This window comes from Gymnoscopelus braueri (assembly GCF_963280865.1).
Source record: "Gymnoscopelus braueri genome assembly, chromosome: 1".
NCBI classification, from domain to species: domain Eukaryota; kingdom Metazoa; phylum Chordata; class Actinopteri; order Myctophiformes; family Myctophidae; genus Gymnoscopelus; species Gymnoscopelus braueri.
This window is the reverse complement of record NC_137603.1, coordinates 15,389,839-15,405,448: the sequence shown is the minus strand read 5'-3', so window position 1 is coordinate 15,405,448 and position 15,610 is coordinate 15,389,839. Positions and strand designations below refer to the sequence as shown.

The window sequence follows — 15,610 nt, the reverse complement described above, 5'->3', positions numbered from 1 at the left end:
CTTCACATGTGGAGACTGTGTGGACAGCTGTGGCTCAGCTGGAGAAGACACTCAGTAAAGAGATGAATAAGCTTGGTGATGACCTGAGGAGGATCCAGCAATATGCAGTGGATGTAACTCCGGACCCCGATACAGCACACTGTGAACTCATCCTGTCTGAGGATGGAAAACAAGTGAGTCATGGAGATGTAAAGAAAAATCTCCTGGACAACACAAAGAGATTTTCAACAAGTTTCTCTGTCTTAGGAAAACAAAGCTTCTCCTCAAGAAGGTTTTACTATGAGATTCAAGTTAAAGGGAAGACTGACTGGAATTTAGGTGTGGCCAGAGAGTCCATCGACAGGAAGGGAACAATCATGTTGACCCCGAACAACGGTTACTGGGCTATAGTGTTGAGGAACGGAAATGAGTACGGGATTGCTGCTAAACCTCCTGTCCTCCTGACTGTAAGAGAGAACCTCCAGAAAGTGGGAGTGTTTGTGGATTATGAGGAGGGTCTGGTCTCCTTTTATGATGTAGAGGCCAGAGTTCATCTCTACTCTTTCACTGGCTGCACCTTCACTGAGAAACTCTATCCATTCTTCAATCCATGTTACAACCATAGTGGTAAAAACTCTGTTCCTCTGACCATCTCTCCTGTCATTTACACAAATTAACTCATTCACTGCCACTGACGTAAAAAACGTATTTTTTTCCAATTACGAAATCTGCCACTGACGTAAAAAACGTAATTTTGCAAAAGGATTAAAAAAAAAAGATCTCACCGTCCTTCATCTCTCGAAGTGACACATTTCATTGTAGCACACCCGGATACGGAAATGACGTCAATCGAAGATTTTCGTTTCCGCCTGCTTCCTGTTTAAGTCCCCCTCTAAAACGGTCTTTTCTCGGCTTTGTCTTTCTCCGCCGTGGAATACTGTTTAGAAACGCTGTTTTGAAACTGCTACTACTGCAAAATGGAATGTCGCCGATTGAAAATTTCTTCTCTGGGCCACTCACACAACTTCCCTGTGTGTCTAAAAACAGTTGAACACGCGATCATAAGGGATTTAGCGAGGTCTGTGGCGAGGTGAAAAAGTAAGTCAGTTTTCCGTTCACATAGCGAAACATGGTGTTTTTACTCTGGGCTGGAGAAGGACTCCGCCCCGATCGGAATGTTTGTTATCTGAGCGGCGTGCACGGCTCGCCTGTGTGTTTAGAAACGATTGGACTTTCGATCATAATGAAAAGAAAAAAAAAATTGAATTTTTTAAAGTTACAAAAAACACTAAATCGCTGGCAGTGGGCAAACACAGCCAGAAATAAGTCTAGCAGGGAATGAGTTTAAACCAGAGGTCTTCAACAGGGGGTCCGCGACCCCTAGGGGGTCCGCGGAGGTACTGCAGGGGGTCCGCAAAATTGTTGTTAGATTAGATTTTTTTTTTTAATTATAAAATTTTTGTTATGTATTTTTTATTTTTTCAAAAATGTCCATTTGTCTTTAAATATTTATGTTTAAAATAAATCATGATTCTGTCCATTTTGAATAGCTTCTATACATGATTATTGTGCAATTGACAGATTGTTGATAGTGTTGACTTTGGTTCTCAGTTAATAAGGTGTATGTTTATAAATTGTATTGGTACGGACACCCTACTCACTGTACCTTGTACATGTTTTTTTTTAAAAGCATGAATATATTAATCTGTATTATTTTAATAGCTTAGTATTGAATGCACAATAACATGGTCTGTTTATACATATGAAACACAATTTTATACATAATTATACAATATATGTTGTAGCCCCCCCACCCTACGAGGTAGGGCAGTGTTATTCAACTGGTGGCCCGCGGGCCAAATCCGGCCCCAGCGGAGCTTTCTTGTGGTCCCTGGAACATATTCCATGTTCCAATGTAAAATTAAATGCAACAACTTTTTACTAGATGGTTGGTTGTACAGGATGAACATTTTGAATTTTGGTTGTCATGGAAGCGTCTCGTATGAATGAAAGGTTTTTTCATTAGTGTTGAGCACCCAGGTGATAAGAGCACAAGCTCATATGATGTGTTTGAAGTGGATGAAGATGGAGAAGATGGAAGCTGGACAAAGTCCACACAAAACTAACGCATACACGCTAATGGATGCATAAGGAGAATCCTTTCTTTGGTATTATTAACAACATCCACTCTAAACTCAGAAATTGTTACAAATGAATGGTCCGTGATGGATGAACTGCACTCAAAACCCCTGTTGTGCTCCTTTATGTTGATTAGTTTTGTGTGGATTTTGTCCAGCTTCCATTTTCTCCATCTTCATCCACTTCAAACACATCATAAGAGCTTGTGCTCTTATCACCTGGGTGCTCAAAACTAATGAAAAAAACTTTCATTAATACAAGATGCTTCTATGCCCGGGACCTGTGGCACCAGGCACACTGCACTACTTCCTATTTTCTTAATATCAAAAGCCTGTCTTAGCCTGTGCACCAAGAACTGACACAGAAATGTTCCTATCAAACATCAAAATGCATAAATGCAGTATGAAGCAGGCCCTAATAAGTTACCATAATGGACATAATGTGTCCATTATTGTGTCCTATCGGACCTATAGCGCACAACAAACGGTTTTGTTATCACAGTCTTGTGGCCCCTTGACTTCAAGTCATTTTACAATTGTGGCCCCCTGCCTAATCTAGTTGAATATCCCTGAGGTAGGGGGTCCCTGCTCCATCTCCCCATCAGTTTGGGGGTCCCTGGCCTGAAAACGTTGAAGACCCCTGGTCTAATGCTAACCCTAACCCGATCCTGAATCTTTTCATAATTGTAAGCCTACTGGACTAAAAACTAGAGTAGGCTTACTCTCTTAAAACTCTTGTTTTTTTTAACCATAAAACAACCATTTTCTCTTGTGAAGAACATCAAAACACACACACACACACACACACACACACACACACACACACACACACACACACACACACACACACACACACACACACACACACACACACACACACACACACACACACATCCACATACCAACTAATAAAGCAATGATTTAAATAGCAGTTGCAACTCACTGGGCATGTTGAGACCCTGAACCTGGGCCATGAGGGACAGGATGTCTCTGGTAGTGTGCTGAGCACTGAACACATGCTGCTGCCCCCCTCTGGTGGGAGGGAGGTGAGGCTTGGCAGAGGTGCTCTGCAGCAGCTGGGTGAGGTGCTGGTCAAACACGTCTCCTGATCCACCTGGAGGAGAGACGGGTCCATGTAATGTACACCAGTGGTTCTCAAAGTGGGGTCCTGGGACCCCCAGGGGTCCTTGGGGGGGGTTCCAGGGGGTCCCCAGAAAAATGTGTTAATACAGCATCACAATGAGTTTAACCACTTAATCCATGTTTTGTAAGTTGGCTATTCAAAAATAGCAGATATACAAGCTCACAGCGCGTCACTTCGTGAGTGTGACTTTTTGAACATATAACAGTATTAAGAATGTTTGAACACAAATCTTCTCTTTTGGGGGTCTCTGGCACAAAATATTCTCAGATGGGGGGTCCGCGGCCAAATACATATGGATTTGGGAGTCCTTGACATGAAAAGGTTTGAGAACCACTGCTGTACACAGCTAGATAGCGACAGGCTAAAAACACGACTCAAGAACTTGACGCCATCGTCGTCATCGAACCTGAGGGCTGACAGTCGTCGTCTTCGTAGCTCCCGCCGTACTCCTCGTCCTCCAGTAAGCTGTCCTCGGTGTCCCCGTCCAGGAAGCTGAGCCGTGTGCGGAAGGATGTGGTCTGGAAGGAGGCCAGGTCTGACAGCTGCACCCTGCAGCATCAGCAGCCAGGAGGAAGAACATGTTTACAGATTCCTCCATCCATTCACACCTTTCCTATATAATGTCCAATTAGAGTCACAGAACCGGACAAACCTGGCTCCCGCAAAGTAACCATCCTGTAGTTTCCTCATGGTTGCTAGGATACACGGATCAATCCCTTCGCCATCTTCAACTGATCGCCACAAAAAAAATAAAACTACTTAGTAGTTATTACATTAGATATCATGCACAAGATTTCTCCTCTCTAGTATCGCAGTTATCCCCCAATATTTTCCTTGTTAGTGGGGATCACTTATGCCATCCAAATACCAGCCACCAACTATCAACCCAGAGTTCATTTATACTATTTCTACACATATATCATTGCTGTCGGCCAGAAACCATGTAACTCCATATTTCAATCTAAATAATAACTACATTGGATCCATTAGAACACAGGTTCTTTTGTACATTTCCTGACATAGCCTACAAGGTTTCAGTCCAACAGCAAGGACATGGAGGTTGGAGGCTGAGCACCATGTGATGGTGGTAGAGTGGAGTCCTACCCAGCATGCTGCGAGTGATGGGGAAGGTGATTGTGGGTCGTCCAGTCATTCTCCAGCAGGAGGACAGGTAGGCCAGCTCTGTACGCAGCATCTCCACTATCATCTGGTTGTCCAAAGCTAGGTAGAAATGATGCTGGTCCAAGAACTGCAGCCGTGACGCAAACATGAGGGAAAACAGAGCATGTGTGAGTGAGTGAGTGAGTGAGTGAGTGAGTGAGTGAGTGAGTGAGTGAATGAGGGAAAATAGAGAGCACGTTACAGTAGGCCTGGGCCAGATCACTTCAAATCAATATCTCACAATATATCACAATTATTTCAACAGAGAGCATGTTACAGTATGTGTTTGTGAGTGAGTGATTGAGGGAAAACAGAACATGCTATGCGTGTGTGAGTGAGAGAATTCGTGAGTTTATGTGTCAGAAATGCCATCGCGGCCCGGACAGTTGGGCTCCAAAGTAGCCTGACAGTGCATTGCGGGTTCGAGTCCCGTTCCAGACGATCTTTACTGCATGTGTCTCCCCATCTCTCTCTCCCTGTTTCCTGTCTATCTCCACTATACCTATAAATAAAAGGCAGAAAAGCCCAAAAATATATTTTAAAAAAAGAAAGAAAAGAAAATAAATGCCATCACGTTGAGATGCGATGCATTGTGAGCTTGTAGTTTGGCTATTTCTGGCACGGGACACCAGTGTGCAACAAAGTATTGATCAGGCTTGAATTATACTCCATTTCACCACAGACAGCTCTTCAAGCGACCTTCAAGTTAACAACAGGTCGCATCGAAGCACTGTTCACCTTCACGGCCCAAATCACAAGCGTTTAAGGACTAGTGTTTTACCTGAGGAGTGAACGCGTAGGTCCGGTTTCTGATTTCGTATAATTTAGAAGTTCCCAGAACTCCAATATGCCTGTAGGGCCTCCCACTCAAATTCAGTTTCTTACAGTGTCCTGTGGAAACAACACATTGTGCTTACAGTCACATGATGCAGTACGCAGGCAGTCAAACTCACTCACAGCAATGCTACTAATAATAATGAATGATAGATGGTGCAAGAAGACAGTGATTGGTACCCAGTTTGACGTAGATGTGACTGAGGATGCGAGCAGGCATGACTCTGATGGGCAACACCTCTGATACTGTCTGAACCTCGATGCCATAGTAGTCCTTCAACAAGTCCTGGATCTCCTCTGACTCTGCTAGAACACAGACTGGACACACACACACACACCCCACAGCTTGTAGATCAGATATTTTCGGTGAACGACACTGACGTGCGATAATAATGAATTGGCCATAACTCCAACCCGAACTTCAAAAGCTAACCTCTAAATGCCGAAGCATCCTAAGCATAACCCCAACCTGAATCTTTTCCTAATTGTAAGCCTACTGTAACTTCCCTTTTTTTTTTTTTACCCTTTAAGACCTGAGACGATTCTTTAACACATTAACCGCCAAGAACGTAGTCCTACGGTCCGTTAAATCCAACTGTTAAGCGCCGAGACCGTAGCCCTACGGTCCACGGTCTTTTCGCGCTAAACATTTCCGGGTTCACTTTCGGGAATTTTTTGATCCACTTCCGTTTCCGGTTTGATGACCGGAAACTGAATTATTTGGGATCCGGTTTTGACGATCACGTCCGCTCCCATTCTACAGACGAAACTGAAACTCAATTCTCTTCCTGTAGTTTTTTCTCCTCGCATTTCACTGTTTAACGTAATCCGCTCTAACTACAACATGGATGCCCCGTTTGACACGTGATTTTCACTGGGAGATACGTTGAGATGTCGCGGATGTAAGCAGACCGTGTACGGCTCAATCTTAAGGATTTTAACAAGATCTATGGCGACATGAAAAAAAAAAAAAAAAAAAAAAACACCTTGGCACTGGTGAGTACATTATGAGATTAACCTCTGGCGGTCGATGTGTTAAAAAAAATCTAAATCCTAACAGTTTTTGGAAAAAAAATCTAAAACTTTTTTTTCTCAAAAATAGCAGATCTACAAGTTCATAGCGCGGTGCCGTGCTATGAGCTTGTATATCTGCTATTTTTGAATAGCCAAAGAAATCTAAAGTGACACAGATGCGTTCCAGGTATTAATGGGTTAAACCATAAAGCAAACATTTCTCTTGTGAGGACAAGGAAAAGTTTCATCACAATGTCTATTTCTCAAATTCTACTATACTTGTGGGGACATTTGGCCCTCACAAGCTTAGTTAAACAAGTAAACATGCATGCAGATAATGCAGTAGTCACAGTATTATTGTGTCCCAGGAGGGCAGAAAATGGAGGCAGACCTTGAACCACAACGTCAGGCTTGATGTCAGTAGAGAATCTCCTGTTGAGCGGGTCTACTTCTCCTGGAGCAAGAAAACCCTGATGACACACAGAGAGCCAAAAGGATGGAATCTGTTTTACTCGACGTTTATTATAGCTGAGAGGTCAGAGCAAAATGTGAATGTGGTCTATATAGGAGTATATGGCTCACCACATAATATTCCCTACGACTTACCTCAGCCAAAAGACAGCCTAAGATGTAGAGTGACTGTGCCCACATGTGGGGCAGCTGCCCCAAGGCCACTCTGTCCACTGTGTGAGGGTTGCTGTACTCCTCCTCCATCTGCAAAAACCACAACGTAACATGTTCTACGTTTCATTTGTTGAATGAAAGCTGATGACCATTTCAGTGCATCCGTGTTTGACAGCTCAGATGCTGTTACAAGGAAGCAAAAGCCATATTGGAAGTGTCGATTTCCTATGATGTGTGCACCAATGAAAGAGTCATGAGGAGTTCTTTTTTTTTGTTATACAGTACATACAAGATGGCCATACCTAACACTGTAAAAGTGAGTGTTACATGTCCATTTGTTTTCATTTGTACACTCAGTTAAATGAACACTGAGGATTTTACTGTGTATCTGCAAGAATAGAATAGAATAGAATACCTTCTCATGTGGTACAGCATAAAGTTCAGGCACCAGTTTGATGCCATTCTTCCCTCTAATCAGAATGCCCTCCAGAGCCTCACGGTACTCCTCCACCTGTGTAGAACACACGGCAATCAAAGTGTTTTATTTAGACCTGGACGTTTGAATTTCAGTCAATCAGTCAAAATTTCTTTCCAGGGGCTATTTTATTACACTTGACAAATCAATCTGCACTTTAAATTGCATTAAAACACAACAATGATGTTTAATGTTTTAACTCTCTGCAAGTTCATTTTCATATCATGCTGCAATTAAATAAACCAAATGGCTTCATCAAAAAAGAAAAGAAAAAAAGGAAAATGGTGGTTGGTCGTCAGTAAATGGGTCGTTGTCACAGGGCTTTGTATGCCAGATCACCGGTACCCAGCAAGCACAGTCAGGACCCGGACCAATCAGTGACGTCTCGATTGGGGCTAGATCAAGTCAAACCAAGACAAGTCAGATCTGGCCCAGAATATCACCTGATTTCAACCAAAATTAATCCTGACCACAAAAACGTCACTTCCAGGACGTCATCTAAACACATTTCTCATCACCCAAAATTGCTGTCCAAATGTCCATATGATGTCCCGGTGATGACGTCCTGTAAATGACATAAAGATCATCCCCATATGGGCTGTGATCTGGCCTAGTCCTGAACGTCACCGGGGTGATGACCGGGCGTCATCATAACGTCATCATGACGTCATTGTGCTTGCTGGGTATGGTCCTTTAAGTCTGTGGTTCTCAAAGTAGGGTTAATATAGCAAAATCAGTTTAACCACTTTAACCCTATACATCTACAAGCTCACATTGTAGATCTGCTATTTTTTTTTTAAACTTGAAAAAGTGGGATTTGATTTGAACAACACAAATCTTATACCCTTTCACAAAATATTTTTAGATGGGGGTCCGCGGCCAAATACATTTTTGAGAATCTCTGCTTTAAGTGAGTGAAAGCAATACTACATGCTCCTTATGGCCTCTGTGCTTTGTTCTATTAATTACCTGTACACGGTCTCCATTAAAGATGCCATCCAGAATGAGGAATGTCCAGAACACAGGCCACTCACACTCTATATTCTCAAACAGCTTCAGCTCAGCGGGGTCATAGTGCAGACGAGAGGGGTCCTGGGAGACATACGCAAAGCACCTTCCAGCTCAAATGATGTTGTCAGGCGTGCAGTAAAAACACACCTACTGTACATTCACTTTAAAGAAGAGAAATGTAAATATTTATTTTATGCGTCTTAATTACCAGGTCTTATGTCTTAACTTAAGACCTGGAGGCGTGGTCAATGCTGTATTGCGGTAAACGGCCCTGAATTAGTCACACATTCTTCTTCGTCTTAAAACTGCCAACGGTGTCTCTCCTGTCTCCCCGTAGCAGCTTCAATTATGCCAGCATTGTGTTATGTTATCCAAATTGATTTTGTCCCACTTACTGTAAGGCCAATTTGTGCTTGGAGCAAAAGGTGTTGAATGAAACATCACGCTACATGTCTCTCAACGTTCAGAATTCTGAGCATTCATAATGCCTGCGACTCGCTGACGAGATAGCGTTGCCACAAAATGTAAATAAGGAAGTGGATGTAGTGTTGTGCATCTTCCCAACCAATCAGAGTATGCAACATTCTATGAAGTATCTGCTACCTTTCGCCATCAGTGATGTGTCGGTCGACACTTGTCGCTCAAAGCATGAATTGGCCTTTAGGAATCCCTATGTCTGGTTTGCTCCTCTACAAAATATATTTGAATAAACTTCAGAAAACAGAACGCGGTACCTCTCGAGGACAACGGTATCCATCCCTGATAAAACGACAGCAGCCATATCGACCCTGAAAGTATGTGGAACAGTAGAAATGTTATAGTGCTTATTATCCAATAACAACATCCTAGAACAGAGTGGAATAGTGCAATAATTAATTAGATGGTAATTTTACTGATAAATTAACCGTCCGAGACCTTCTCTTCGTAGACTGTTTACCTGTAGCTTGTTTATTATCTCAGACTTGGTGATGGCAACCAGGTCAGCATCCTCTACCGCAAAGGCAGGGAATGAGATGACAGACAGAAGTCCAGCATCAATCTCCTTGGAGGTGGAGGCCCTTGGCAGCATGGAGCACAGGATGGACTGGGGAGAGGATACAGACATGACTTCAAATCAATATCACCATTATCTCATTATTTTGCCTCAATTATGAATAATGAACGATTCTTAAGACCTGAGGCCGATTCCGCGAATGCCTTCTAAATCAGTAGTTCTCAAACCTTTTCATGCCAAGGACCCCCAAAATGATATGTATTTGGTCGCGGACAACCCCATTTAGAACCACTGTTTTAAATCCTAAGAATTTTCTGAAAAACGTATGTTGCTATTGTTGAGTATTCTTGGTGCGTGCAAGAAGGTTTGAATGTAAGACAGACAACGACGTGGAGAAATAGAATCTGGAGTTTTATTCAGACGAAGGTTTCACAGCAAACATGGTTATTCAGCGATGAGACATGTCAAGCTCCTATGATGATCATGAGTTCCACTGGTAGTGGTGACTCCTCTATATAAACCAGTACGGTCACAGTGACATTATTTCCCAACACTTGGAAGACAGATGAGATGACTGGCCTTTCATCTTGACACTATAAAGAGCTATTTCAGACCCACCATCTGACCAGTACGAATCTCTCCTTTACCTAATCGTATCCCCTGATGCCAGGTGGGAGGCAACCTATCGTTTTAGATCTCTGCTCGCCCAGCACTCCCCTGAGATCCAGCCATCCTAATGCCTAAGAAGGTCCTGTCCGCCCAGCCGACCTGTAACCTAACCCACAGCCAGCCTCCTGACCATACGACTAGTCCCATGATGAGATCCAGATTTGAGCTGACTCATCCTGATACAATACTCAGAGAGGCCTTGACCCCCCAGTCTTCGGGAGACCGAGGCCTCTGTCTAACAGTCCATATAAACTATCAATCTTAACATATATTCTGCCTTAGATCATAACACTATATATATAGCTAAAATCTAAAATGACACAAATGCTTTATCGGCTTTAATGGGTTAAAAGAAATCGTGAAAATAGATCTACAAGCTCACAACCCTGCTTCTCAATTATTCGATCAAACTACATGAGTTATTGGTTCTAAATATCAGTTTCGATATATATTTTGTATTAATTGCACATGCTGACATAAGGACAAAATTCTCTCCATGTAAATATAGTCACTTGAATGAAGACGGTGAAGATGTTTGTAACAGTAGTCAGTCAGTGAGAACACTGGGCAGCAGGTCAGTCCTACCTGACAGTGTTCCACCTCGTCTGGTAAAACATGGATCACTGACTTTGGCCCTCCATTCACCCCAAACAGATCTAACTCATCTATAGCCTCCAGAGCTGCCTGTAAACACACACACGCACGCACGCACACACACACACACACACACACACACACACACACACACACACACACACACACACACACACACACACACACACACACACACACACACACACACACACACACACACACACACACACACACACACACACACACACAAATAAATACATCTACTTTCTTGTTTTTCGTTGTTTTGATTTCATGCTGGTGTTATGCATCACTCAGTGATCATTCAGGGTTTGAAGGTAACAGTGAAACAGTGAGATGTACAACACATACCTTGGCCATGCCCACAGAACTGCCATTGAGCTCGGGGATGCCCTGGTTGGTCTTGTCTCCTCGCTCCCACATCCCATAATCCTACAGGAACAAAGATCATCATGGCAACACCGCTAAACCAGTCTCTTAACTCCAGCCTTCTCTTGCTGCTTAAACTCTTGATTCTTGCTTAAACTCCCTCTCTCACATGCCCATGATTACAACTCTCTCACCAGATACGTACATGGCCCTGCCCTTCACAATATCAATGTTCTTCATTGTACCAGCAAAATGACTTCTCCCCTCCCTTTCTCACAATATTAGCTCTCTGCAACACCCCTCCCTTATTGACCTGGGTCTTCTTCTTACTGTCCATCCACTTTCCATAAGTGTCTGCCTCTACCTCTCTGTATTTACTGTGAAGTGTGAATCTCTCCCACCTTATGAGAGTGCTACTGTACTTACTGCTACTTTGTAGGCAGCCTCTATGTAGAAGACCAAGTTCTGGATGAAGGCTACCTCGTCCAAGTTGGAGATTATACGCAGACCTGCACAAAAAACGTGACATGCAACACAGTACAATCAGTGCTCATTTATCCATTTGTAACTCTGAGAGTGTACGCATGTAGGATATCATTTGTACATTCTCAGTTAAATTAACATTCAAGGTCCTATTTAGACGATCGGTGGCACAAGGTCTAAAGCAGAGGTCTTCAACAGGGGGTGCGCGACCCCTAGGGGGTCCGCGGAGGTACTGCAGGGGGTCCGCGAAATTGTTGTTTGATTAAACAATATTTTTGTTTGAAAAAGAAAAACGTTTTTTTTTCTTTTTTTCCCCCAAAATGTCAAATTGTCTTTAAACATAACATAAATCCATAGCAAACAGATAAATGGAGGCACAATGCACAATAACATGGTATATTTATACATATTTTGTAGAGAATTTTTATTTTGCACACCTACTGGGGCAGGTGCGTATAGGAGCAGGCAATATAAAACACAATTATATACATAAATATACAATATATGTGGTAGCCCCCCCTACCCTACGAGGTAGGGGGTCCCTGCTCCATCTCCCCATCAGTTTGGGGGTCCCACTCCCTGGCCTGAAAAGGTTGAAGACCCCTGGTCTAAAGCATGGCGCAAATGTTATATTTTATATATTTATTTCTATATAAATATTTTTGAAACTTTCTTTTCGCTGTTTTTGAAACTTTAGAAAATAGTGAAACTATTGAGTATTTTACTCAATAGTATTTTTGGGGGAGGGCTACCTCCAAACAGACATGGCCAGTAACACAGTGACAAACAATCATGAACATCCGTCACCTACTGTATGCACACAGCAAGATCCTCAGTTGTCCATTCGAGGGTTTTTTTCCCCTTAGGATTTTGTAGTGTAAGAACATCCAGCCTACCTGAGGCAGTCATCTGTGCCAGGAGCAGCAGGTAAATGGAGGTGGCATCCACCTGCAGATGGCCCCACTGGTCGTCTCCCACCACTGTGGCGCAGGTGGGTGTGTCGTATTTTGCATGCAGGCAGTCCTTCGGACTCTGGGTGTGTTTGAACTTCTCCACCTTGTCCACCTGTAGTGACAAACAGGAGCTCACTGGTCATGAAGCCAGGTTTCCCCTAGTGGTTTTCTTTCAAATATGGGTCAGACAGGACCAAGAATAGCATCATTAAAATGGCAGAGCATACTGTACAAATCCTACCTAGAGCTTAAACCAGTGGTTCTCAAAGTGGGGTTCAGGGACCCCTGGGTGTCCTTGACGGGGTTCCAGGGGGTCCTCAGCAAAATGTATTAATATAGCTTCAAAATCTGTTTAACCACTTTAACCCTGTATACATTGGCTTTTTGAAAATAGCTGATCTACAAGCTCACAACGCATGGTGATGTGACACATTGTGAACTTGTAGATCTGCAATTTTCAAACAAATCTTGAAAGGATGAGAGACATTTTGGATCTTTTTCAACACAGTTCTTGAAAGGGGTCATTATTACCACTAAATATTTTCAAATGTAGGTCCGTGGCCAAATACATATTAATTTGGGGGTCCTTGACATCAAAACGTTTGAGAACCACTGGCTTAAATTGTTGATTGTTATTGATTGGGACAATGGGGCACTAGAGTGACTTACCTGCCTCATCATGCACTGCAAAAGTCCTTGCATCAGTTTCACCACACTCTGCCAAGAAACAGTTACACTGTAGTTAGCCACTTAAGCCCTTTTCAAACATTTTCAAAGCTTTTCCAACTATGACATGGATTTTATGTATTATGTGTATTATGATGTATTATCTTGTGTCCTTGCTTACTGTAAATCGCTCTGGATTAAGAGCGTCCGCTAAATGCCTAAACTGTAAACTGAAGATATTTTTGGGGGCTTTTTATGCCTTTATTGATAGGACAGTAGGCTGACAGGAAATGGGGAGAGAGATGGGGGGAGATGGGGGGGAGACACACAACAAAGGCCGTGGGAGCCGGGGAGTCAAACTCACGACACGCTGTCAAGCTGGATTACCAACGTATGTGGTATGCGCCTGGACCGCCAGGCCAGCGGGCGCCCCAGCACGGTGCCATTCTAAATAATGGCACCGTGGAGGACACTTCCATGACACTTCCATGAGAGCTGGCATTCTTCCTCCCAAAACAGCAGATGAGTCTCAATGGGACTCATTTTGTTAAACAAAGGAGAGAGAGAAAAAACAAGGTGGTCACTGCATAGCAGGATTTCCCCACAGAACAGTCACAGAGACTGTGGTGTGTAGACACGGCCTTCTTCTCTCTCTCTTTTCCTGGTTTGAATCACTTAAAATAGCTGATCTACAAGCTCACAATGCGTTGAGAGCTTGTAGATCTGTTATTTTCACTATTTTTGAAAAACAATATATATTATCATCATAATACAATGTTATCGTCACAATATCGGTATTGAGGTATTTGGCAAAAAATATTGTGATATTAGTTTTTGTCCATATATCACCCAGCCCTACATGCAGCTTACCTGTTCCAATTCATAGGCCTTGGCCCTGTCTTCATCCCGGTCTGCATTCTTGCGGTAGGCCATGCCCAGCCCCCACACAGACAGCACACTATATACATTATCCCTCACCCATGCATCCTTCTTCTCTGTACTGGCAGCCAGTAAACCTGTCACTGGGTTCTGGAACACACACACGCACACGCACACGCACGCACACGCACACGCACGCACACGCACACGCACACGCGCGCACACACACACACACACACACACACACACACACACACACACACACACACACACACACACACACACACACACTGTGTTAGATGCGGAAAGTTGTTCAATTATTATTTTGTGTAGATAAGTTCAATGCTAAAATAAATAAATAATAATAATTAAACAACTGTTTTATATCAACTATTTACAGCATGTAGGCCATATGTCACTGTACTGTACACTATGTGACAGTAAACATATAGGTCACTCAGTTTTAAACACGGCCCTCAACAGAGTGCACAGTGTGAATTCAAGTGGTGAACAGATAAGGCATAACTGGCATTGCCAGCTATCAGCCTATTTATTTTGGGGTTGAACTTTGCCCAAGCACAGAGCAAGCATGGTGGAGGCAGAGAATACTGTACACACAACCTATTGTACATACAATCAGATTCATGTCATGTGGGGGGGGACTGAATATGTAGATCATACAACATACAGCTTAATTACATTAAAAAAAAACTACCAAAAGACATTTCACCACACAACTAACAATGTGTCATCAGCTGCTAATAACAATTAAGCCCATTGTGTGAGAGTAGGCCTACATCAGTGGTCCTCAACATGGGGGAGGGGGGTCCCCAGCTAAATGATTGATATAGGAACCAATTGGATGCTTTACGAGTCTGTACTCTGAGAGTGTAGACAAATGGAACCAAATGGACCCGTAAAGTAAACCATTGAGGATTTTACAGTGTAGAATGGGGTCCCAGACAAATCTAATGCATATCAGACTGGGTGTAAGCAGAGATCACCAGAAAGGAACCCCGCACCTGCTTACTGACTGTACATATAATGTTTTATTGCTGCTATTATTAGTATATAGATGATGCCTTGCATATTATTGTATATTATTGTATGTCTTTAAATGTGTCGATGAATTGAATATACATTTGTATAATCGTACCACAACCTTTTTTGCAAACTGTTAATAAAGTATTCAATCAATGAAATCACTGCTTACCTGATGGCATAGGATAGTTTCATGGACTAGCCTAGCATACCCATCAAGTCTCACTCCGGAATTACTGCGGCTCCTCATTATGACGCCTGGTGATCAATCACTGTGCAGAACACACACACACAGACCACCCAAGTTGCATTGGAGATTATTGCCAATATGGTTGGTAGCATCATCTGCTATGGATGAAATGATAAATGCACGGAGCTAAATTCGCCAGACTGCGCACTCCGTGTGCAGTATTTCATGGATACGAGCGATCACAACATTGTCGTGATGTCAACAACGTACCAGTGGTTCATCCATCGTGTGTTCAGATGATGTCCTCCTCCTCCTGCATGGGTCTACGGTCTGAGTGTCACGTTCACTTCAGCTCCGGTCCAGCCTACACAGTA

The 15,610-nt window shown here is 43.0% G+C and overlaps 2 protein-coding genes across 5 annotated transcripts in view; one reads left to right on the top strand and one right to left on the bottom strand.

Moving 5' to 3' along the window:
* Positions 1–1,457, top strand: part of LOC308091593 (E3 ubiquitin-protein ligase TRIM39-like) — a 3,302-nt gene extending 1,845 nt beyond the window's left edge. The window contains exon 2 of the mRNA XM_080437255.1: positions 1–1,457. This exon is cut by the window's left edge and continues 991 nt beyond it. Coding sequence (XP_080293381.1) covers positions 1–656 — 656 coding nt within the window. The 3' untranslated portion in view covers positions 657–1,457.
* The window catches only part of phka2 (phosphorylase kinase, alpha 2 (liver)), a 27,439-nt gene extending 11,829 nt beyond the window's left edge, over positions 1–15,610 (bottom strand). For all 4 annotated transcript variants that reach the window (XR_013933721.1, XM_080437101.1, XM_080437100.1 and 1 more), the window contains exons 1-20: positions 15,507–15,610; positions 15,219–15,318; positions 13,997–14,155; positions 13,130–13,177; positions 12,404–12,572; positions 11,451–11,533; positions 11,007–11,087; positions 10,629–10,727; positions 9,318–9,464; positions 9,115–9,168; positions 8,339–8,461; positions 7,310–7,405; positions 6,877–6,984; positions 6,662–6,740; positions 5,437–5,574; positions 5,204–5,313; positions 4,366–4,510; positions 3,914–3,992; positions 3,668–3,810; positions 3,061–3,231 (exon numbers count right to left, since the gene is read on the bottom strand). Coding sequence is in view for 3 of the 4 variants with exons in the window: in XM_080437101.1 (XP_080293227.1) it covers positions 3,061–3,231; positions 3,668–3,810; positions 3,914–3,992; positions 4,366–4,510; positions 5,204–5,313; positions 5,437–5,574; positions 6,662–6,740; positions 6,877–6,984; positions 7,310–7,405; positions 8,339–8,461; positions 9,115–9,168; positions 9,318–9,464; positions 10,629–10,727; positions 11,007–11,087; positions 11,451–11,533; positions 12,404–12,572; positions 13,130–13,177; positions 13,997–14,155; positions 15,219–15,296 (2,110 nt within the window). In the remaining variant the exon portion in view is untranslated. The remainder of the gene's footprint in view (positions 1–3,060; positions 3,232–3,667; positions 3,811–3,913; positions 3,993–4,365; positions 4,511–5,203; positions 5,314–5,436; positions 5,575–6,661; positions 6,741–6,876; positions 6,985–7,309; positions 7,406–8,338; positions 8,462–9,114; positions 9,169–9,317; positions 9,465–10,628; positions 10,728–11,006; positions 11,088–11,450; positions 11,534–12,403; positions 12,573–13,129; positions 13,178–13,996; positions 14,156–15,218; positions 15,319–15,506) is intronic.